Here is a 25925-nt window from a genome sequence, read left to right on the forward strand (position 1 = left end):
TTGTCTGTTTACCGCTAGGTGTCTCCCTTCCTGCTCCTTTCTACCTTCTCTCACACACATACACACGCGTGATAAAACAATCTGCCTCTTTTTACCTGCTGGTGTGTCTTTCAGATTTTTGTGTTGTTTTTAAATCAACATGTATTATTTTGTATAAACAGAGATTCTACTATATTCATCTTTTAATCGTTTACATATGGCATGTGAGGGAACACTAACTGGGGACACCGACAGCGAGGACGCTGTGAGAGGCTTCTGCCCAAGCTGTCTGTCTCTGCGTGAGTCTGTTTGTCTGTCTACTACAAGAGAAATAAGGATGATGTAATGTTTACTATGTAACTGTCTTTGTTGGCTTGCACAGCCTGGAAAAAAGAGAAGACTACTCCTCTATATCTCTGTCACTAAATCAGAATCAAAGGTAAAAGACCTCAAACCAAATGTATCTTTCAAAGGTATTGCAGAAAAATCTCCAGAACAGTAGGCTACAAAAATGTTTTTCAGAAAATCTGCCAGTGTGCTGTAGGCTAGAAGTCCGTTGTAGTCGTTGTCCTACTCTGTCTGTGACTGCCATTGTACTACAGAGGTTCTGCACGCCACTCTTCCATGCAGCCTGACTCTCTCGTACTACCGTACTTGCAGTAAACACTGGTGAACCGAGTTTACGACAGACCACGCCCCCTTCGTCCAGCTGGTGGCAACATGCGTGATGACGTCACCACTGCGTTCGGCCATTGGCTGGCAGAATTCTCCGTCCTGGCCAATCACGCGTTGGCAATTTGACGTCAGCTAAGATCCCCTGTTCATTTTCTATGGGAGAGGCGGGGCTGAGAATGATCGTCTACGTCAGACAGAGCTGAATTCAGCGCCGTGATTGGCTGTTCGGTGCGAGGTGAGGGTCTGTTGCTGAGAGAAAAGAAAGAAGGAGTGTAATCAGCGAAAGGAGAGATACAAAGTAGTGAAAGCGGTGTAATGGCACGACATTTTACACTATAACAATTATAAAGAAAACGAATATCTCAACCATTGAACAAGGAAATGGGCTCGAGAGCAGTAAAACTTTTTAGGACCCCCTTCTTTCTGAATCGCTCCATCCCACTTTCCCCAATTCTTCAGGTCTGCAGAGGGAGTTGACATTACTTGCAGAAATCACGGATGAGCTTGTAGTTCTGTAACTGCTCACACTATCAACGATCTATCTTTTCCTTTGTGTTTTCGTGATAAGAAACGTCCCAGAGTAGACTGTCTAGCCAGGGATGGCCCTTGCGCTGTCAGTTGTGGTAAACGTGCCCCATTATTTTGGAGGGGGGAGGACACCTATGCTATTTTATTGGCTCAATTCTGATTCGGTCCCTCCCTTGGGCCCACCCACACACTGTTCCTATGGTTCCCAATGCCCTTATTGGATACTGTATAGTTTGGGACTAAGCACCGGCTTGGTCTAATATCCCATAGCCATTCGCCAGATACACGTGTCAATCATGTGGACTTTGACAGCGGTCCACACCCTTTTCTTTGTACCGTTAACGCTGGTAGGCTACTGTACCTGTCAGAGATCTGTGATTGGTCAGAGAGGCCAGCTGTTAGTGGTTCATTCACCATTTTGAGACTGTAGTGGAAAAGGGACCCAGATCTTAATTATTATTTTTTTTATCCCTGGTTGAGTTGCTCTGGGAAAAATACATGTTTTACGGAGGGAAATTAAAGCGAGAGCTCGGACCACACAGTAGCAACGGCCAGCCGAGGGATGTTACCCTCGAGCGTGCAAGCTTCCTCATCTGCAAAATAGGATCGTACATGTGTCTATTGCCAACTGAATTTTTCTGTTTGGGTGAGTTACAACTGACCGACTTGTATGTTCTTCTCCAACAAGCTAACAACAGTTACTATCAACGGCTAACGGTCGGTCTGCTTGCCCTGTTTTTCGTACTGATCGCGTGTAAAGAAGAGTGACACAGCTTTCTCGCTAAGTATCAAGGAAGGGACGAGAGAAAAGAGGAGAGGGGGTGAGGGTGCACAGTCACTAAACTTTGTCAACGGATTAACTGCATAACCTGCAAGCAAGCTACAAGTCACTTTGCACTACTATTCTCCACCTCAACGTTGCGGTAAACTTGACTTTGTGCATAGCAGTAAATAGGTAATCGACCCATCTTGCACACCCCAGTGCAGCAAATACATGACACCCCAGCATCAGCCCCAGGATTTACTATTGCTGTCCTGACTGTTTGTAAATAGTAAACGAATGGAACACTATGTCCTATTTAGCCTAAAACAGTCGCGAGCAGTTGTAATGACGTTGTTGTTACTACTACTACTACTACTACTGAGCAGTAGTAGCCAGATTAGCTAGCGATTTGTGTGACCCGCTTAAAATGAATGCTGTTTAGCTCGCTGAATTTAACTTTTGCGCCATGAACCGTCACTGAAGTAACTGCACAATTTGCAATATATTTTAGTGTTAGAGAAAGCTGTGCAAAGCTGCGTTGTGTAGAAAATGTCGTTAGGCTAAGCATTCGACACAGGCTGTTGTGTTTGTTTGCTTCTGGTAAAACAGCCTTAACTCCTTTGACATTGTGCAGTATGGAGTGCAGCGGCTCTTGTACTAGCTAGGCTACTCTTGCTCGGATCAGCGCAGAACCTAGGCCGGGGAGAAACAGCTCGTTTGCTGTCTGGCACTATGTAACGGCTCCTCTAAGGCCGTGCTCCCACTTTTCTGCCCAGCTGAACTACTATCACAGCACTCCAGAGGCATCATGACTGCATTGAGCTGCAGTTTCCTTATAGACTTTTCTGCATTTGACATGTAGAGTATTCACAGAGTTAAACAACATTTGCAATTGGGGTGTAAAGACGTGTACCTCGGTGCTGTCAACTGACAGCATTTGCAATGTATTGCAGATTATGCATATAGAAAATCGTTGATTTTGTATCATCATCATTGCTTTCATCCCTTATTTTGTGCATGCATATGGAAATCTCTCCTAGATTGAAATGTATGCTGTAGTTTAGCAGAGCAGTTTGCCATTGATTTGGCATTGGCAGTCCTGCCATTGAGTCCCAGTCAACACTGAACACCTCTGGTCCATGCTAAAGCTGTAGATCAATAACTGACTGGAGTCCTTAACGGTTGTTTCAACCTTCAATATTTCTGTTTCATCAATAATATGGACAGTGCCAGTCATAATTATACCAGCAAGCAACTGACCTTATTTTAACTACGTCACAACTAAACTGATGTTCGCCACCGTAGCGCCCTCACACACTCACTCACTCTCACTCACACTTTCACACACTCACTCACACACTCGTTCATAGTTCTCCCTCTCACTACACCAAAAATACCCTGTCAAAATGTGTTCCTTTATGTCGCATTGTGCGATCACTCCACCCCCTCGTCGTACAGTGAGTACGTACACAAGAGCTACTCAAGTGTGTGTGTGTGTGATGTGTGTTATTTTTTGCTGTTTCATGTGTGTTGGTTCCCTGGTGACCCAGTTTAAGGGTAGGATGGCCCTGTCACCATGGTAAACCACGGGGGAGAATACAGTACACTACCCTGGTACTACACCTTTTAATCCTTAGTGGTGTAGTGTGTCTTAGTGCTCCCCTCTCCATCCCGTTCCCTCCACTGCAGCCCTGCGCCCTCTCAGGCGCCCATAAAATACATTTCAGGGAGGGATGAACTGCAGTGTGCCATACCCCACACACACAGTGTGAAGAGGTGCCGCACCAAACAAGGTAGAGACAACGTGAAGTCCCACACTCAACATATGCTGTTTTGTACACACACTCTTGTGCGGCACATCTCCTGCACACGGGCAGTCGGGCACACACACCCTCTGCCACAGTGTGCCGGGGCACTGCACTATATTACTCACAAGTTGTTCACAAAAATTGCATTGTGGCAGTAGTTTATAACCGTGGGCTAGTACAGTAATAAAGTGTAGTAGGACTAGGAGCATGCTTTTATTCTACATGTGTGCCCATGTCTTTACACTCTCTGTTGAGATTAGATGTCTGTATTAATTACTCATCACTGTGTGTGTGTGTGTGTGTGTGTGTGTGTGTGTGTGTGTGTGTGTGTGTGTGTGTGTGTGTGTGTGGTCTTAGGCCAATGGAGAATTGAACAGTGTGTCTGTTCTGTAAATTCCTGGTTGAGTGTTAGGGACTGCTCGCTGTGTGTGTGTGTGTGTGTGTAGTCAATGCTGCTCGTATTCCAGGGTGATCGTGTTTAGGCTGATTTCTGAGTACTAGGCCTTCACTGTCTGTGGGGCTAAATGTTTATCAATCAACCCCTTTAAGGCCAGTTCTGCCAGAGGCTCTCACAATACAGAATGGAATAATTTATACATTTAGATGGATCTAGTTATTGGCCTAGTATTTTAGTTGGTACAGTGTAGGCTACATTGGATGGTACTAGAATCACATTATAAAATGTACATTGTACAACATTTGTATATTACTGTAATTAACAGGCTAATCTCCTGTTATTGCCTTTTTTTGTGATTGAGCCAGAATCAACAGATCTTTATCAAGGCCAGTAAATTATCATTGTCTTTTCCCAGAAGAAGATGCAGCATATGCTTAACATTTCTCACAGTCATTTTTCTGGAATCCAAAACATGGTATAAAGAAACAGATGTTGGGCACATACAGACAGCTACTTTAACTTTGTTACTCTTATTTTTTCAGGGACAATGCACATTAATGGGTGGCAGGTAGCCTAGCAGTTAAGAGCGTTGGGCAAGTAACTGAAAGGCTTCGAATCCCAGAGCTGGCAAGGTGGAAAAATCTGCTGTTCTGCCCTTTATCAAGGCAGTTAACCCCAAACGACAACTGCACCCGCGCCGCCGATAACGTCGGTTGAATGCATTCAGTTGTGCATTTGACTAGGTATCCCCTTTCCCTAATCTACAGTCTCGGTTTTAGCCAGCCGGCTAATTTTCTGCCGTAATCCCAGAGCAGGTTATTAAAAACACTTAAAATGACAAGACTGACAATAAGCACATACGGAGCAGCATATGAGAAGTAACACTTAGCACGCAGACATACGGCACAATAACACAAAAAACAACCAGTTCTTTGGAATTGTGGTCTTAAATGAAAATCAACATTTAGGTTTGATGAAAAAAAATACTAATTTTAGCCTTGGATGGTTGCTGATCTCTCTGGGCTGTATTCAACTAAAACCATGCCCATGATCAACACACTGACCTTGGCCTGATACTTCACACTAAATCTTGTACCACACACTACTTCCAGGCAGAGTTTCACCTATATTCATTTAGCAGTGTTAAGCCGCCGCTGCTAAATTGTTGCCCCCACTCCAAGAAATAGGATGTAATACATATACAGTATATATACATATATATACAGTACCAGTCAGAAGTCTGGACACACCTACTCATTCCAGGGTTTTTCTTTATTTTTACTATTTTCTACATTGTAGAATAATAATGAAGACATCAAAACTATGAAATAACACATATGGAATCATGTAGTAACCAAAAAAGTGGTTATGGTTGAAAGAATGCCAAGAGTATACAAAGCTGTCATCAAGACAAAGGGTGGCTGGCTACTTTGAAGAATTTAAAATCTAAAATATTTTGGGGGATTTTTATAAAAAGATCTGGATGGTAAAACATCAGTGTAAACTTAAATGACAAACAAACAGATATAAAGTATGTAGAAAAGATAAAGGAGCTATGTCTTATAAATAAGATAATCTTTGAGAAATAACAATCACCAAGGCATGGGGCTCCCATTGATTTTGTTCTAATGTTTGAGTCACTCAGATAGAATTAGAACATGGCATAAGCTATGGCAAAATCACATGTATTGCAGGAAAATTGCTTTAAAACTGTCTGTAAATGTTCTCTAAGCCCCTTGGCAAAATACGTAGAATTGCAGGAAATTAGCTTTAGAAAACCAACATTTTGTCTTTGTGGCCAATAGGAGGGCCTTTCAGATCTTTGGTCGAAGACGTGCAATTGGCCACGCCTACTACCAAGCCCCCCCTACGCTATCTTTGCTACCGCTGCTGGAAAAAAAATCCTAGGGGAAACACTGCTTCCAGGAATAGATGAATGGTCACTAACCTTGAATTCCTAGTGTGTGGAGTAATACAACGGAATAAAATACCAATGAAATATACAGTGCCTTGCAAAAGTATTCGGCCCCCTTGAACTTTGCGACCTTTTGCCACATTTCAGGCTTCAAACATAAAGATATAAAACTGTATTTTTTTGTGAAGAATCAACAACAAGTGGGACACAATCATGAAGTGGAACGACATTTATTGGAATATTTCAAACTTTTTTAACAAATCAAAAACTGAAAAATTGGGCGTGCAAAATTATTCAGCCCCTTTACTTTCAGTGCAGCAAACTCTCTCCAGAAGTTCAGTGAGGATCTCTGAATGATCCAATGTTGACCTAAATGACTAATGATGATAAATACAATCCACCTGTGTGTAATCAAGTCTCAGTATAAATGCACCTGCACTGTGATAGTCTCAGAGGTCTGTTAAAAGCGCAGAGAGCATCATGAAAAACAAGGAACACACCAGGCAGGTGTGATACTGTTGTGAAGAAGTTTAAAGCCGGATTTGGATACAAAAAGATTTCCCAAGCTTTAATCATCCCAAGGAGCACTGTGCAAGCGATAATATTGAAATGGAAGGAGTATCAGACCACTGCAAATCTACCAAGACCTGGCCGTCCCTCTAAACTTTCAGCTCATACAAGGAGAAGACTGATCAGAGATGCAGCCAAGAGGCCCATGATCACTCTGGATGAACTGCAGAGATCTACAGCTGAGGTGGGAGACTCTGTCCATAGGACAACAATCAGTCGTATATTGCACAAATCTGGCCTTTATGGAAGAGTGGCAAGAAGAAAGCCATTTCTTAAAGATATCCATAAAAAGTGTCGTTTAAAGTTTGCCACAAGCCACCTGGGAGACACACCAAACATGTGGAAGAAGGTGCTCTGGTAAGATGAAACCAAAATTGAACTTTTTGGCAACAATGCAAAACGTTATGTTTGGCGTAAAAGCAACACAGCTGAACACACCACTGTCAAACATGGTGGTGGCAGCATCATGGTTTGGGCCTGCTTTTCTTCAGCAGGGACAGGGAAGATGGTTAAAATTGATGGGAAGATGGATGGAGCCAAATACAGGACCATTCTGGAAGAAAACCTGATGGAGTCTGCAAAAGACCTGAGACTGGGACGAAGATTTGTCTTCCAACAAGACAATGATCCAAAACATAAAGCAAAATCTACAATGGAATGGTTCGAAAATAAACATATCCAGGTGTTAGAATGGCCAAGTCAAAGTCCAGACCTGAATCCAATCGAGAATCTGTTGAAAGAACTGAAAACTGCTGTTCACAAATGCTCTCCATCCAACCTCACTGAGCTCGAGCTGTTTTGCAAGGAGGAATGGGAAAAAATGTCAGTCTCTCGATGTGCAAAACTGATAGAAACATACCCCAAGCGACTTACAGCTGTAATCGCAGCAAAAGGTGGCGCTACAAAGTATTAACTTAAGGGGGCTGAATAATTTTGCACGCACAATTTTTCCGTTTTTGATTTGTTAAAAAAGTTTGAAATATCCAATAAATGTCGTTCCACTTCATGATTGTGTCCCACTTGTTGTTGATTCTTCACAAAAAAATACAGTTTTATATCTTTATGTTTGAAGCCTGAAATGTGGCAAAAGGTCGCAAAGTTCAAGGGGGCCAAATACTTTCGCAAGGCACTGTAGCCTACAGTACGGCACAGTACACACACACACGCTAAGGGCTTTACAGTACGGCACAGTACACACACACACGCTAAGGGCTTTACAGTACGGCACAGTACACACACACACGCTAAGGGCTTTACAGTACGGCACAGTACACACACACACACACACTAAGGGCTTTACAGTACGGCACAGTACACACACACACGCTAAGGGCTTTACAGTACGGCACAGTACACACACACACGCTAAGGGCTTTACAGTACGGCACAGTACACACACACGCTAAGGGCTTTACAGTACGGCACAGTACACACACACACGCTAAGGGCTTTACAGTACGGCACAGTACACACACACACACTAAGGGCTTTACAGTACGGCACAGTACACACACACACGCTAAGGGCTTTACAGTACGGCACAGTACACACACACACGCTAAGGGCTTTACAGTACGGCACAGTACACACACACGCTAAGGGCTTTACAGTACGCCACAGTACACACACACACACACTAAGGGCTTTACAGTACGGCACAGTACACACACACACGCTAAGGGCTTTACAGTACGGCACAGTACACACACACACACACACGCTAAGGGCTTTACAGTACGGCAGAGTACACACACACACTACGGGCTTTACAGTACGGCACAGTACACACACACACACTAAGGGCTTTACAGTACGGCACAGTACACACACACACACGCTAAGGGCTTTACAGTACGGCACAGTACACACACGCACGCTAAGGGCTTTACAGTACGGCACAGTACACACACACACGCTAAGGGCTGCACAGTACACACACACACGCTAAGGGCTTTACAGTACGGCACAGTACACAGACACACGCTAAGGGCTTTACAGTACGGCACAGTACACACACACACACGCTAAGGGCTTTACAGTACGGCACAGTACACACACACACGCTAAGGGCTGCACAGTACACACACACACGCTAAGGGCTTTACAGTACGGCAGAGTACACACACACACACGCTAAGGGCTTTACAGTACAGCAGAGTACACACACACACGCTAAGGGCTTTACAGTACGGCACAGTACACACACACACACTAAGGGCTTTACAGTACGGCACAGTACACACACACACACACTAAGGGCTTTACAGTACGGCACAGTACACACACACACGCTAAGGGCTTTACAGTACGGCACAGTACACACACACACGCTAAGGGCTTTACAGTACGGCAGAGTACACACACACGCTAAGGGCTTTACAGTACGGCAGAGTACACACACACACGCTAAGGGCTTTACAGTACGGCACAGTACACACACACACGCTAAGGGCTTTACAGTACAACCATTTTACTCGCAAATGCGCCTAAATATTTTGCTGCGCAACCTGGAATTAAAATTTAGAACCACCAGTGTGCCTAGAAAAGAAATCACCCAGATGATGATTGTTGCAAAGATTATTTCACTGTACAGCAGCCCCTGAGTGGAGAATACACTGAGCACAGATTCATGACCATCATGCTTGCACCATTACTACAAAGAAAACGTCTTGTTACGTCAAAAAAAAATTCTACATTCCTTTGTGCGCTCCAACATTTTTCAACTTAAGCGCACAGGTGCTCCTTGTAAAAAAAAGGTTGGTTTAGAGTCTTGCCGCTTTCTTATCAGCCGAAGCCAAGAGCATTTTTAAAGACCATGACCATAACCAAACACATTTTTGAGGCTTGAGATCAGATCCCTTACTAGCTCCCTCCCCTGACTCCTCCAACACGTATCTCACCACCTCCCTACACTCACCACGTCCCTACACTCACCACGTCCCTACACTCGCCACCTCCCTACACTCACCACGTCCCTACACTCACCACGTCCCTACACTCACCATGTCCCTACACTCACCACGTCCCTACACTCGCCACCTCCCTACACTCACCACGTCCCTACACTCACCACGTCCCTACACTCACCACGTCCCTACACTCACCACGTCCCTACACTCACCACCTCCCTACACTCACCACCTCCCTACACTCACCACATCCCTACACTCACCACGTCCCTACACTCACCACGTCCCTACACTCACCACGTCCCTACACTCAACACGTCACTACACTCGCCACCTCCCTACACTCACCACGTCCCTACACTCACCACGTCCCTACACTCACCACCTCCCTACACTCACCACGTCCCTACACTCGCCACCTCCCTACACTCGCCACCTCCCTACACTCACCACGTCCCTACACTCACCACGTCCCTACACTCACCACGTCCCTACACTCACCACGTCCCTACACTCAACACGTCACTACACTCGCCACCTCCCTACACTCACCACGTCCCTACACTCACCACGTCCCTACACTCACCACCTCCCTACACTCACCACATCCCTACACTCGCCACCTCCCTACACTCGCCACATCCCTACACTCACCACCTCCCTACACTCACCACCTCCCTACACTCACCACCTCCCTACACTCACCACCTCCCTACACTCGCCACCTCCCTACACTCGCCACGTCCCTACACTCACTACGTCCCTACACTCACCACGTCCCTACACTCGCCACCTCCCTACACTCACCACCTCCCTACACTCACCACCTCCCTACACTCACCACGTCCCTACACTCACCACGTCCCTACACTCACCACGTCCCTACACTCACCACCTCCCTACACTCACCACCTCCCTACCCTCACCACGTCCCTACACTCACCACCTCCCTACACTCACCACCTCCCTACACTCACCACCTCCCTACACTCACCACCTCCCTACACTCACCACCTCCCTACACTCACCACCTCCCTACACTCACCACAACTAGGGACAGGAGGTTTTCCTCACCACCTCCCTACACTCACCACGTCCCTACACTCACCACATCCCTACACTCACCACGTCCCTACACTCACCACGTCCCTACACTCACCACAACTAGGGACAGGAGGTTTTCCTCACAACGTCCCTACACTCACCACAACTAGGGACAGGAGGTTTTCCTCACAACGTCCCTACACCCACCACAACTAGGGACAGGAGGTTTTCCTCACAACGTCCCTACACCCACCACAACTAGGGACAGGAGGTTTTCCTCACAACGTCCCTACACCCACCACAACTAGGAGACAGGAGGTTTTCCTCACAACGTCCCTACACCCACCACAACTAGGGACAGGAGGTTTTCCTCACAACGTCCCTACACCCACCACAACTAGGGGACAGGAGGTTTTCCTCACAACGTCCCTACACCCACTACAACTAGGGACAGGAGGTTTTCCTCACAACGTCCCTACACTCACCACAACTAGGGACAGGAGGTTTTCCTCACCACGTCCCTACACTCACCACGTCCCTACACTCACCACAACTAGGGACAGGAGGTTTTCCTCACCACGTCCCTACACTCACCACAACTAGGGACAGGAGGTTTTCCTCACAACGTCCCTACACTCAACACAACTAGGGGCCAGGAGGTTTTCCTCACAACGTCCCTACACTCACCACAACTAGGGACAGGAGGTTTTCTTCACAACGTGACACCCACCACAACTAGGGACAGGAGGTTTTCCTCACAACGTCCCTACACTCACCACAACTAGGGACAGGAGGTTTTCCTCACAACGTAACCATAATTGCTCTACTTTCAGGCCAGGTGTCATTCTAATAAATGAATCAGGCTATCCGGTTATTTGAGCCGAAGGGAGAGAAAGGGCCAAAACCCGTAATGGGACGACCAGGGGCCTGAGAGTGTGGGACAGGCTGAGGGAGTTTCTAACAGCCTCATAGGAAGTGATATTAAACTAAATACTAAAGAGGTTAGGGTGTACAACAGGAAGCATGGGTTGTGTATGTAGGTTGTGTACGTGGGTTGTGTATGTGGGTTGTGTACGTGGGTTGTGTACGTGGGTTGTGTACGTGGGTTTTGTACGTAGGTTGTGTACGTGGGTTGTGTATGTGGGTTGTGTATGTGGGTTGTGTATGTGGGTTGTGTACGTGGGTTGTGTATGTGGGTTGTGTACGTGGGTTGTGTACGTGGGTTGTGTACGTGGGTTGTGTATGTGGGTTGTGTACGTGTGTGATTCGTTTTTAGCAACAAACAGTTAAAACACGGTGTGTCTTAAAATGACTGTTGAAGAATTCTCCCATTAGCCTAAACCTCACTTCGTCTCCGAGAAATGTGTGCGTGTTTACATCCGTGTGTGTGTTTGCCTCTGTGTGTGTGTTTGCCTCTGTGTGTGTGTTTGCCTCTGTGTGTGTGCGTGTGTGTGTGTGTGTGTGTGACTGTTTTTGTCTATTTTGTTTTGCGCATCACTGAATAGTGTGCCTGACCGTGTGCCAGGGTTAAAATTTTCCCAATATGAGCACATTAAACCATGCCAGATTATTCAAAATGTGTGTCTGTGTTTGCCAGTACGAAAAAGAGACAAGGAGACATAAAAGAGAGAGAGAGTGAAAGAGAGAGTAGGGCCGGGTGTGCTAAAATGAGTGTGGAAAATCCCTATGACTCTATATGGGAAAGGCAGACCTATTGTACAGCTGGCTTACTCTTCTCTCTCTCTCTCGCTCTCTGTTCCATCTCTCCCTCTGTTCTCTCTCTCTCTCTCTCTCTCTCTCTCTCTCTCTCTCTCTCTCTCTCTCTCTCTCTCTCTCTCTCTGCCGTGTGTAGCCGTCTCTGTGTGTAATCAGCCCTCGGCCCCTGTGTGTGAGTGATCTCACCCTGCCCACCATATACCACCACTGTCTGATGGGAGTTAAAAAAATACCTGTTTATGCCCCATGTATTGGTGTGTGTGTTTTTACCTGATGTGTAAATGTGAGCCCAGGCACACACATGTCGCATTGAACTGCACAACCTGGATTGTGTGTGCGTGTGAGTGAGTAAGTGAGTGAGTGTGTTAGTTTGTAATACAAGAGAAGTGCTCAGATGTAAAACCATATGTATTGAGTCATAGTGACCAAGCTAATGTATTAAATAATACGTGTTCAGTTTCTAGTTTAACCTCAATGATGTTACATCTGTAAAAGCTCTGTTTAGCTGGTGGAGGCTCATCCACAAATGTTAGGAACTGTGGCCTTTGAAAGATCGTCATTAGCTGGAGTGGGAATCATCAACACTCTTTACTTCCTCAAATTCAGTCAACATGAATGTATATCCAGGACTCGCATGCACATGCACATGCACACACTTTAGTGGATTACATGGAGGTGAATGGTGGTGTTATGAGCCGGTCGGTGGGAAGTCATTCAGTGCAGTACACTTCCAGGTATGACATCATTTTGTAATCTCAGCCATTTTTGATGATGACAATAATAAATTACCACCTGCCCTCTCCCTCTCTCTCTCTCTCTCTCTCTCTCTCTCTCTCTCTCTCTCTCCCTCTCTCTCTCTCTCTCTCTCTCTCTCTCTCTCTCTCTCTCTCTCTCTCTCTCTCTCTCTCTCTCTCTCTCTTTCTCTTTCTCTTTCTCTTTCTCTTTCTCTTTCTCTCTCTCTCTCTCTCTCTCTCTCTCTCTCTGTTTTTAGTCTGAATTTCAGAGAAAAGAACAAGGAAGGAAAAGGGGCAGTGAAAAAGAGAGCAGAAGACCAGGGGGCGAACGGAACAGAAAGAAGAAGAAGAAACAAGACGAGCCAAAGAAAGGAGAGCAACCGTCAGCACTCACCCCACAGAGTATAAAGGCAGAAAGGAAAAGACGAGGTGAAGAGATGAAGCCACTAAAGAGACAGAGGGGATGCTCTCCCCCCTACACGCGGGCCAAAGGGGGGAAGAAGAGAGGGGCGACAGAGACCCCCCCAGAGAGGGACAACAGGAACAAACTCAGGAAGGAGAACCAAGACGGACAGCCTCAATCCACGACCCCCGCCCACTTGCCACGGAAACAATCCACAACCTCCTCTGAAAGCTCTCAGCAGGAGCCAATCAGAGGCAGCGAGACCCCAAAGAAGGAGGGGCCTAGAGAGCAGGTGCCGCCAAGGCAACCTGAAGTTAAAGAGAAGACCAAGGACAGCAGAGGGGGGGTTGGGGGGAAACCAGGGGGGCCTAACAGTACCCCCACTTCCTCCCATAACAACACCCTCACCATCCCCACCCCCACTACCAGTCCCAGCCCTACCTCCATGTCCAGTAGAAAAACAGCCACCTTCAAGGCCAGAGTCCCCAAGAAGAAGTACATTGCTGAACACTATGCTGGTAGCAACACGCCCAGCCTCACCTTCACCCCTGCCCCCATGCACAACAGCCACAGTAACTACAGTAGTACTAGCAGTAGTATTAACATCATCAACAGCAGTAGTACTAACAGTAATAACAATAGTAATACCATTAGTAACAGTAGTAGGACAAACACTACTATTAATGGTATTAACAGCATTAGTAACAGCCATAGTAGCAGCTCAGTCAGCCACTCATTAGCCCCCAGTGTGTCCAATGAGGAGAGGAGGGTAGCCGCTAGCAGCCACAGCCATGGCCCGGGGGAACAGGGGATGACAGGGGCCTCCATAGGGCCCAACAATGGCAGTGTGGCCCCCCAGGAAAGAGAGAGAGACCCCCAGGGTGGGGAGACAGAGGCAGAGGGTGCCCCTAACTCAGTGCGCTCCGTATCCACGGATACAGCCAGCGAGCACGATCTGGAGGTGAACTCCCAGCCCAGTACCAGCCCTGCTAGAGCCCCCTACCAGGGCAGTCTGTCCGGGGCGGATGCCCTGGCCAAAGGCCTGAAGAACCAGAGAGTTCTAGCCCGCTGTCGAGGGAGAGACAGACTTAACGGAGAGCAAGGTGGGAGGGAGAGAGAGAGGGATGGACCCCTGTCTCCTATGTTCAGGGCTGGGGTGGTGCGGCGGGTGAGTGGGGGCAGCGCTGATATCCAGCTGCAGGGGGAGGAGGGGATACTCTGTTACCCCTTTCAGGGGGGGACCGCACACTCGGGGGGGGAGGAGACGAGCGTGGAGTTCATCCTGGACGCCCCTCCACCCGGCACGGCGTCCGTGGCCATCGGGACACGCGTATGTGTGCCTTTCAGAGGGGGAGGGGGGCGAGATGGGGGTGAACAGGGGACACCTCAGCTATACAGAGAAGGGGTGCTGTCCCAGGTAGACCCCCACCCTGCCGTGTCGTTCCCCTACAGGGTGCTACTGTGTGAGGATCTAGAGGCGCTGGAGAATGGAGGGAGGGAGGAGGAGGGAGGGATGGAGGAGAAGAGGGGGAGGGCGCAGGCCCAGGCTGTATGGGTGTCCAGACAGAGCCTGAGGCTGCTGACTCCCCCCTGGGAAATGCCTCACCCAGGGGGGAGCGAAAGGGAGAGGGAGAGAGAGAGGGAGGAGAGGGAGAGGAGGGAGGAGATGGAGGTGGAGAGGGAGGTGTGCCAGCTGAGTATTGGGATGGCGCTGGGTGGGCCGATGGGAGGGGGGGTGAGGTTGGTGCATAGCTTCTCTCCAGATGGGGTGGTGGGGGGGCATCACTATGGAAACGTCCCGCCCCACCCCTCCTCGTTGGTAACGACCAGCGTTGTCACCATCACTGGAGAGGGTTACCCTGACAGAGAGATAGAACAAGAGCGGGAACAAGAGAGACAGAAACAGCCCCAAACACCAGAGGAGGACATGGAGATGTCTAGGTTCACTATGGGCACCCAGCATCGCCACATCCTCTCCAAGCCCCTCCTCGGGGGGCACAGCTACCCCTCCTCCCAACACCTGGTCCAGGGCCTGGGCACGCCACTGGGCTCTCACCTGTCCTCCCTCACCTTGCCTGGCCCTGAGGCCCTGGGCATGACCCCCCCACCACACCTACCCCCTTCCAAGAGCACCCTGGTCCCCCTGGACAAGACCCCCTCCCAGATCCCCACCCCTACCCCTGGAGGGGGGTCTACCTCCTCCTCAGCCTCCTCCTCGCGCTCCCGCACCCCCCTGTTGGCCGCCCTGCAGAAGTACAAGAAGGGGGACGTGGTGTGCACCCCTAACGGTATCCGCAAGAAGTTCAACGGCAAGCAGTGGAGACGCCTCTGTTCCAGAGAGGGCTGTATGAAGGAGTCCCAGAGACGAGGCTACTGCTCACGGCACCTCTCCATGAGAACTAAAGAGATGGAGGGAGGGGGAGAGAGGGACAGGGGGAGAGGAGAAGGGGGGAGCAGTTCGGGGACGGTCACCCCCTCAGACCTGCGTGGGTTTGACTGGGATGAGACGTCCAGAGACAGCAGCGAGGCCAGCAGTAGAGGAGACTCCCGCCCTCGGCTGGTGCTGCCCTCCCTCCTACCCCATGACTTCTCCAGGTTTGACTTTGACGAGTGTGAGGCAGCAACCATGCTGGTGTCTCTGGGCAGCTCTCACTCTGGGACCCCCTCCTTCTCCCCAATCTCCAACCAGTCCCCTTTCTCCCCTGCCCCTTCTCCCTCACCCTCCCCCCTCTTCGGATTCCGTCCCGCCAACTTCTCCCCCATCACCGCCTCCTCCGTCCTCCCCCCTCCTCGCAGACACAGACACCCCAGTGCCACAGGGGGAAAGTTGGGCACCCCTGGGGGGGCAGAGAGGGAGAGGCATACCTCAGGGGTCCAGCCGTCCTTCCACACTAACCTGACCTTCACTGTCCCCATGAGCCCTAGCAAACGCAAAACAGACGTTCCCCCTCCTCCCTCCTCCCACCCCCACCACGACTACCCCCCCAAACCTGAGCTGGAGCAGGGGGACCTGAACCCTGCCTCGTTCCCCGTCCTCTCCCCCCAGACCCCAGCACACACCCACGCTTACACACCCACCTTCTCCGGTCCCCGAGGGCTGAGCACACCAACCAGCCGGCCCCCCTCCTCCCCCGCCACCTCCCCCCCTCCCCTCCTGGTGTCCCCAACTCCCCCCTCCCCTCCAGACTCAGGCCCCTGCCGTTTCCACCCCACATCCCAGCAGGCCTTGCGGGACTCTCCAGTGATCGTGCGGAACCCGGAGGTTCCTCTGGCCAAGTTCACAGAGCGTCCGTTAGGCCGTGGGGGGGGGGGAGTAGGTGAGCCTAAGAGTCTTAACAGCGTTACTCCCCAGCCTGTCTCCACTCTCCAAGTCCCTGTACCCATCAACGCTGCTGCTGCCGCGGCAACCAACGGCACCGTCCTCCTCCAGAGCCCCACCCCCACCCTAGTGCTGGTGTCATCCGCCTCGCCCTCCCTGACCTCCGTCACCCCCGGTTACCCCACTTTGGCTTGCATCTCCATCACGCCCCCCTCTTCGGGACCCCCCCTCACCAACCCAGCCAGCCCAGGGGAAGGGCGGGGTAGGACGGAGAGGACAGGCTCGTTTGGGGGGGAGGTTCAGCAGCCAGTGGCCTGTCACCCCTCTCCTACAGCCCTGCTGCCCCTCATACTGCCTGCAGAGAACCTGCACCCCACACCATGCAAAGACATCATCATGGGACGCCCCGGGACAGGTGAGACACACTGGGAGACAGCCTGGACATGAAGGGATGAGATGGGGTAGAGGTACAGGGGGAGGGATGAGATGGGGTAGAGGTACAGGGGAGGGATGAGATGGGGTAGAGGTACAGGGGAGGGATGAGATGGGGTAGAGGAACAGGGGGAGGGATGAGATGGGGTCGAGGTACAGGGGGAGGGATGAGATGGGGTAGAGGAACAGGGGAGGGATGAGATGGGGTAGAGGAACAGGAGGAGGGATGAGATGGGGTAGAGGAACAGGGGGAGGGATGAGATGGGGTAGAGGAACAGGGGGAGGGATGAGATGGGGTAGAGGAACAGAGGGAGGGATGAGATGGGGTCGAGGAACAGGGGAGGGCTGAGATGGGGTAGAGGTACAGGGGGAGGGATGAGATGGGGTAGAGGAACAGGGGGAGGGATGAGATGGGGTAGAGGAACAGGGGGAGGGATGAGATGGGGTAGAGGTACAGGGGAGGGATGAGATGGGGTAGAGGAACAGGGGGAGGGATGAGATGGGGTAGAGGAACAGGGGGAGGGATGAGATGGGGTAGAGGAACAGGGGGAGGGATGAGATGGGGTAGAGGAACAGGGGGAGGGATGAGATGGGGTAGAGGAACTGAGAGGGATGAGTTTTGGGCAGAGAAACAGGGAGCGGGATAAGGGGGGTGAGATATGCTATGATTATAATGTTCTGATTATTTAATGTGACTACTAGGCTTTGATTATTGTGTTTAACTCCAGGCGAGGACCTAGGTTGGCATCGTGAAATGGAAGAGCTTTCGAAACGTGAATGCACTGTTTGTTGTAGCAGCAGCGTGAAAATGGTTACCTAGTTTCATTTTCCACCAAATTCATATTTAAGGAACAGGGATTGACTTCTGGACAGGTCGTTTCACTCGTCAAACAGAATGAGTTAAGTGACATTTTAGTGAAGGGAGGGTACTGGGATGTCTGGTCTGTTCAGCAGGGCTTACAGTCCGTGCTTTCCTTGCTCCTTGGGACCTCCCTACCCCATTGAAGTTGGCATTTTAAAATACTTTAGGTTAGGGTAACAGTAGGGGTTAGGGTTTAGGGTAACAGTAGGGGTTAGGGTTTAGGGTAACAGTAGGGGTTAGGGTTTAGGGTAACAGTAGGGGTTAGGGTTTAGGGTAACAGTAGGGGTTAGGGTTTAGGGTAACAGTAGGGGTTAGGGTTTAGGGTAACAGTCGGGATTAGGGTTTAGGGTAACAGTAGGGGTTAGGGTTTAGGGTAACAGTAGGGTTTAGGGTAACAGTAGGGGTTAGGGTTTAGGGTAACAGTAAGGGTTAGGGTTTAGGGTAACAGTAGGGATTAAGGTTAGGGTTTAGGGTAACAGTAGGGGTTAGGGTTTAGGGTAACAGTAGGGGTTAGGGTTTAGGGTAACAGTAGGGGTTAGGGTTTAGGGTAACAGTAGGGGTTAGGGTTTAGGGTAACAGTAGGGGTTAGGGTAACAGTAGGGATTAAGGTTAGGGTTTAGGGTAACAGTAGGGGTTAGGGTTTAGGGTAACAGGAGGGATTAAGGTTAGGGTTTAGGGTAACAGGAGGGGTTAGGGTTTAGGGTAACAGTAGGGGTTAGGGTTTAGGGTAACAGTAGGGGTTAGGGTTTAGGGTAACAGTAGGGGTTAGGGTTTAGGGTAACAGTAGGGATTAAGATTAGGGTAACAGTAGGGGTTAGGGTTTAGGGTAACAGTAGGGATTAAGGTTAGGTTAGGGATAGCACTGACCCAGTTCTTACAGTAACAAGGAAGGGCTGGTCGGTGACTGTTGGGTCAGAGTCGGGAAATCAGTTCAGTTTAAATGGGTATAAAATACAGGATATACTGTATGTAATGTAGGCCACATACGGACCGTTTCCCCCATCTCTCGCTGGGTGTGTGCGTGTCATCATTGTTTGAGACTGGGTTTAGATAGAGAGTGGGGAAGCCTCTGAAAGAGAGGATGGGAGGATGAATGACATTTGGTGTTTTGTCTTTGAGAGAATGCTACTGACATGAATCCTCTCAGGCCCATCTCTGCAGTGCCGTCTGACTGTAAGAAGGGGTACAGTCCCAGTTAGGATAGGCTACCACTGCACCAGTACGGTCAATTCTATCATTCTGCTGTGTGTGTGTTCTGGTGTGTGTGTCAGTTTATCTAATAAACAATAGGACAGTATTGACAGGAGGTAATCCCACAGGAGAACCGTGGGTGGGTGGGTGGGTGTGTGTGTGTGTGTGTGTGTGTGTGTGTGTGTGTGTGTGTGTGTGTGTGTGTGTGTGTGTGTGTGTGTGTGTGTGTGTTTGCGTGTGTGTGTTTGCGTGTGTGTGTTTGCGTGCGTGCGTGTGTGTGTGTCTCTAAAGAGACGGAGCGATGGTTTGGTTAGCTGCCTTTCCCCAAAGGCTATTATCTACTCACGCCAATTATCAATGACGCATTGTGTGTGTGTTTGAGCGTGTGTGTGTGTCTCTGTGTCATGTTGTATAGTATGAAGGGGTAAAATAAGGTCTGGGAGTTCTTTTTGAGTGAGTTGCATTGGGCTCGTCCATTTTAGAGTTGTGTGTGTTTGCATGTGCACGTTACAGTGCCAGAGTGCATGTGGGTGTGTAAAGAATCCTCTGTGCTTCAAGCTCCTGTGTGGGCTCTCTTTCTCTCTGCGTGTCTCTGTGTGTGTGTGTCTCTCTGTGTATCTCTGTGTGTGTGTGTGTGTTCTCTTTCACTCTGCGTGTCTCTGTGTGTGTGTGTCTCTCTGTGTATCTCTGTGTGTGTGTGTGTTCTCTTTCTCTCTGTGTGTCTCTGTATGTGATCAATAAACAATGAATCAACATTTCTCCATCTGCGCTGGAGCAGTGGTATGACATTTAGATGGCCTATTGTTGTATTCAGTGTGTGTGTGATTGTATGTGTTGTAGGTCTAGCTATTTGTCTGTCTTTGCGAGACAAGTGTATGTGGGTGTTTTTTCTCTCTTGAGAGAAAGAGGGTGTGAGTTCTTGTTTGTGCATGTGGTTGTCAGAGAGAAACTAGGGAGAAGTGTGTGTGCTTACTGCGTAGTTACGATGAGCTTTAAGTGTAAAACTGCTACACACACACAACAAATAATAGCCTAACATATTGCAGATAAAAGTGACATTATACAGTTGAAGTCGGGACAGTATTTTCACTTTGGACGAATTGTGTGCCCATAGTGAACTGCATCCTACTCTGTCCTAGATTGCTAATATATGCATATTGTTATTACTATTGGATAGGAAACACTCTGAAGTATCTAAAACTGTTTGAATTATGTCTGTGAGTATAACAGAACTCATAGGGCAGGGAATCTTCAAAACAGGAAGTGAAATTCTGAATGCGGGTCTAATTTTAAGTCATCGCCTCTTCACTTCCAAATAAGATATGGATCTGTTAGCACTTCCTACGCCTTCCACTAGATGTCCTCATTCAGTAGAACGTGGAATGGAGCCTCTGGTGTGAACTTTGACCGAATGGGAGGGGAATGAGTCACTGTCCTGGCAGAATGCAATTTGCCTGTTGCGCGTTCGTCTGTTGATATCACCATCGTTCCATTTGGCTGCAGATGAAAATGTATGTTCCGGTTGGAACGTTATTGGATATATATGAAAATAACATCCTGAAGATTGATTCTCTACTTAGTTTGACCAGTTTATTCGACCTGGAATATATATTTTTTAAGTTTTCGTCCGAGTTCTCCTGGACCAGCGTCAGCTTTTGGGCACGTGAGCTGAAAGTGCTAGCAAATGCAGCATATTGGACATTATGGAACAAAACAACGATTTATTGTGGAACTGCATTCTGATGAAAGATCATCAAAGGTAAGAGAATATTTATGATGTAATTTCGTATTTCTGTTGACTCCAACATGGCAGAGAAATATATTTACGTCTGAGCGCCGTCTCAGATTATTGCATGGTAGGCTTTTTTCGTAACGTTTAAAAAAATCTGACACAGCGGTTGCATTAAGAACCAGTGTATCTGTAATTATGTGTAGAACGTATCTTTCGTCAAAGTTTATGATGAGTATTTCTGTTATCTGGCGTAGCACTCTGTAATTACTCTGGATATTTTGGAGGCATTTCTGAACATGGCGTCAATGTAAACCCAGATTTGTTGATATAAATGTGCATATTATCGAACAAAACATAAATGTATTGTGTAACATGTCATATGAGTGTCATCTGATGAAGATTATCAAAGGTTAGTGATTCATTTTCTCTAATTCTGCTTTTATGACTCCTATCTTTGGCTGGGAAAAATTGCTGTTTTTTTTTGTTGATTTGGTGGTGGTCTAACATAAATATATGTTGTGTTTTCGCTGTAAAACATTTTAAAAATCGGACATGATGGGTAGATTAACAAGATGTTTATATTTCATTTGCTGTATTGGACTTGTTAATGTGTGAAAGTTAAATATTTCTAAATAATATTTTTTAATTCCCGCACCACCTTTTCAGCTGAATGGGGAGTTCCCCTAGGCCATAACAGGTTTTAAGCCATTTTGCCACAACTTTGGAAGTATGCTTGGGGTCATTGTCCATTTGGAAGATCCATTTGTGACCAAGCATTAACTTCCTGACTGATGTTTTGAGATGTTGCTTCAATATATCCACGTAATTTCCCTGCCTCATGATGCCATCTATTTTGTGAAGTGCACCAGTCCCTCCTGCAGCAAAGCACCCCCACAACATGATGCTGCCACCCCCGTGCTTCACCATTGGGATGGTGTTCTTCAGCTTGCAAGCCTCCCCTTTTAACTCCAAACATAACAATGGTCATTATAGCCAAACAGTTCTATTTTTGTTTCATCAGACCAGAGGACATTTCTCCAAAAAGTACGATCTTTGTCCCCATGTGCAGTTGCAAACTGTTGTCTGGCTTTTTAACGGCGGTTTTGGAGCAGTGGCTTCTTCCTTGCTGAGCGGCCTTTCAGGTTATGTCGATATAAGACTCGTTTTACTGTGGATATAGATACCTTTTTTAACCTGTTTCCTCCAGCATCTTCACAAGGTCCTTTGCTGATGTTCTGGGATTGATTTGCACTTTTCACACCAAAGTACGTTCATCTCTAGGAGACCGAACGCGTCTCCTTCCTGTGCAGTATGACGGCTGCGTGGTCCCACGGTGTTTATACTTGCATACTATTTTTGTACACCTTCAGGCGTTTGGAAATTGCTCCCAAGGATGAACCAGACTTGTGGAGGTCTACAATTTTTTTTCTGAGGTTTTGGCTGATTTCTTTTGATTTTCCCATGATGTCAAGCTAAGAGGCACTGAGTTTGAAGGTAGGCCTTGAAATACATCCACAGGTACACCTCCAATTGACTCAAATGATGTCAATTAGCCTATCAGAAGCTTCTAAAGTCATGACATCATTTTCTGGAATTTTCCAAGCTGTTTAAAGGCACAGTCAACTTAGTGTATGTCAACTTCTAACCCACTGGAATTGTGATACAGTGAATTATAAATGAAATAATCTGTCTGTAAACAATTGTTGGAAAAATTACTTATGTCATGTACAAAGTAGATGTCCTAACCGACTTGCCACAACTATAGTTTTTTAACAAGAAATTTGTGGGGTGGTTGAAAAACAAGTTTTAATGACTCCAACCTAAGTGTATGTAAACTTCCGACTTCAACTGTATACACTGAACAGAAATATAAACGCAACATGGAACTATTTCAACGACTTTACTGAGTTACAGTTCATATAAGGAAATCAGTCAGATTCATATAAGGAAATCAGTCATTAGGCCATAATCTGGGAACCAGGCCCAGCCAATTAGAATTAGCTTTTCCCACAAAAGAGCTTTATTGCAGACAGAAATACTCCTCAGTTTCATCAGCTGTCCGGGTGTCTGGCCTCAGACGGTCCCGCAGGTAAAGAGGCTGGATGTGGAGTTCCTGGGCTGGCATGGTTACACGTGGTCTGCGGTTGTGAGGCCGGTTGGACCTACTGCCAAATTATCTAAAACAAGGCGGCTTATGGTAGAGAAATTGACATTAAATTCTCTGGTAACAGCTCTGGTGGCCATTCCTGCAGTCAGTATGCCAATTGACAAAACTGCACATTTTAGAAGTGGCCTTTTATTGTCCCCAGGTCAAGGTGCAACTATGTAATGATCATGCTGTTTAATCAGCTTCTTGATTTGGATTATCTTGGCAAAGCAGAAATGCTCACTGACAGGGATGTAAACACATTTGGACACCAAATTTGAGAGAAATCATATTTTTGCGCGTATGGTACATTTTAGGGATCTTTTATTTCAGCTCATGAAACTGCATGTTGCGTTTATATATATTTTTTATAACATCATGTACTTTCACACTGGGCAGGTCACTTATAAGATGATTCCAGCACCCCCTTCCCTCCATTCTCTACTGAATGGCTGTACAATTGAGTTAGTTGGTAGACCTCCAGCTTTGGCTAGAGGTGAGATGTGAGAGAGAAGGGAGGAGGAGGAGTGAGTCAGGTAAATTAGATTGAACTCTGTTGAAGAAGTGAGACAGAAGGATGAGTTTTCTGCAGCTTCCTTCCCCTGTTTCCACTCCTCCTTCCACCCATCCAATACAATGTTCCATTTATTCATGTTTATTATCGTCACACACACTTCAAAGTCACAGTCTGGGATTTGTGTTTCAGCCTAACAGTAGCCCTGCCATTCGGTTTGGTGAACTGAGGGATGTGGCTGGGAAATGTAACCACTCTCAAACTCAGACGGAACTCTGGATTCAGGGACTGCATGTGTGTTTGTAACTCAAAGTTCATTTTATAAAGAGAGTAAGAGGGTCAATGTCAGAGCAGAGGGTAGTGCTGTAAAATTGATAGAACCATTGAGAGACTATGTGAGAAAAGGATGAGGTGGAGGGAGAGAGGATGAAAGGGAAAAGTATGTAATATGTGCATGATGCATTGTAAGTAGTGTGTGTGTGTGTGCAACCACGCATCAATCATCGAACACCGGAAATGATGTGTACGTGCCAAAACGTCTGTTGCCATGGCAACAAAGCAAACACTCCCATACACCGATGTACACGCACACAACATGCAGTACAAATAGAAGCTGGCGCTACGCAGTTCCCCTTCCCTTCGCAGTCAGTGGAAGTGGAAAGACATAGTCCTGCCTCTTTCGGTTCATCTCTGACATTTTAGTTAACATTTGAACATGGACACAAGACAAAAATATGATGTTTTGCTCTCTAAATTGATTTGTAGTTGACTTTGAAGTGCTCGGGTCAAATCTTTATTTGCATGTTTGTACTGTTAATGTTACCACAGAACCTAGCACGAAATACACATCACACAAAGTCATGGCAACTGTGTTTTTCTCAGGCTTTATTACCTGCTAAGGGCAATTTGCTGTACATCATATGGAACAACATGGACGCATAAATAGTACTCTGATAAACAACTTAGGCCTCTACATTACATTTTGACACGCCTACTCTAACATTTTGATTTCAGAATCTGACTGTTCTCTAAATAATTCAAATCAACGGTTTCACTTCTTATTCTAGTTAGGCTATGTGCTCCACCTTTAAAGTGACCACCTACAGCAGTAGCCTAGTTCTGGCCAGGCCCGGTCAAACAAGGTTATGCTGTTACTTTCTGGAATACAAATCTACTGTATGTAGCATGAATGAACCTTTTGTAGTGAGGTTAGGACTGTGCGTGTGGTTGGTGTGTGCTTCATACAGAGTATATTAGAACTAACTTCTCAGCCCTGTGTTAGTTAGTAGACCCTGTTAGTTACTCAGAGCCAAATGGAAACTCCAGCTTTCTCTGTGATTATGAGGTGAAATCTGGATAGTCGGTGCTTCACAGCCAGCCTGACTGGGCTTAGCACCTTCACACACATCTACCCAACAGCAGGCGGGCACACACACACCCACCACTGGGGCCGGCCAGGCACAAACACACACACAGATGCAGCACGGGGCACGCCACGCACACCCAACACAGGGCACTCACTTATACACACACACCCAACACAGGGCACTCACTTACACACACACACCCAACACAGGGCACTCACTTACACACACACACACCCAACACAGGGCACTCACTTATACACACACACCCAACACAGGGCACTCACTTATACACACACATACAACACAGGGCACTCACTTATATACACACTCAGGAAAAGCAACTGGAGACCCGTCTCTTCCCCTCTCCTTTCTCTGTCTCGCTCTGCCTTTTCCAAACCACAAAAAGCTCCCATTCTCCATGTTAACCCTTCGCTCCATAGACTGCAGTCTCCTCCTCTCCCTCTCGCCATCCTGGTCTACCCGGATACAGATACCCGGGAATAACAACCCCCCCCCCCCTTTACGTAACACTTAAAGCCCCGCACTGGCTCCCAGACCATGGCAACAGACTACCACACATCTGGATAGACTAACACTCATTCATATCGTGATAGTTATATTACCGTGTATATATAGTCAAATACACAAGGGCAGGCTTATGCGTCACTATTGTACTTCATAAAACATATATTTTTTGGGGGGGGTCTAAAAAGTACATTTTTAATGTTCCTCTGAAGTACAGGTGCTCTCCGGCCTAAGTTAGACTTAGATTTACTTTAGGAGAGCAGTTTTTATTTTAGGGAGGTCGAATATCTCTCTTCCCGCTCTCTTCTTCTCTCTCCTGCTCGAGTGTTTTCCCAGGCTGTCTGGCATGGCTCTGTCCGTCTGCTGGTGCTTTATCTGCTGGCTCATACTGCCTCC

The 25925-nt window shown here is 47.6% G+C and overlaps 1 protein-coding gene across 2 annotated transcripts in view; it reads left to right on the forward strand.

Moving 5' to 3' along the window:
• The first annotated feature begins 1548 nt into the window (after positions 1–1548).
• Positions 1549–25925, forward strand: part of LOC110503596 (protein capicua homolog) — a 62085-nt gene continuing 37708 nt past the window's right edge. For both annotated transcript variants that reach the window (XM_036969319.2, XM_036969326.2), the window contains exons 1-2: positions 1549–1828; positions 13296–17175. In XM_036969319.2, coding sequence (XP_036825214.1) covers positions 13476–17175 — 3700 coding nt within the window. In that variant the 5' untranslated portion in view covers positions 1549–1828; positions 13296–13475. The remainder of the gene's footprint in view (positions 1829–13295; positions 17176–25925) is intronic.

This window comes from Oncorhynchus mykiss, chromosome 3 (genome assembly GCF_057628025.1).
Source record: "Oncorhynchus mykiss isolate SJ-2025 chromosome 3, ASM5762802v1, whole genome shotgun sequence".
In the NCBI taxonomy this organism is placed as follows: Eukaryota; Metazoa; Chordata; class Actinopteri; order Salmoniformes; family Salmonidae; genus Oncorhynchus; species Oncorhynchus mykiss.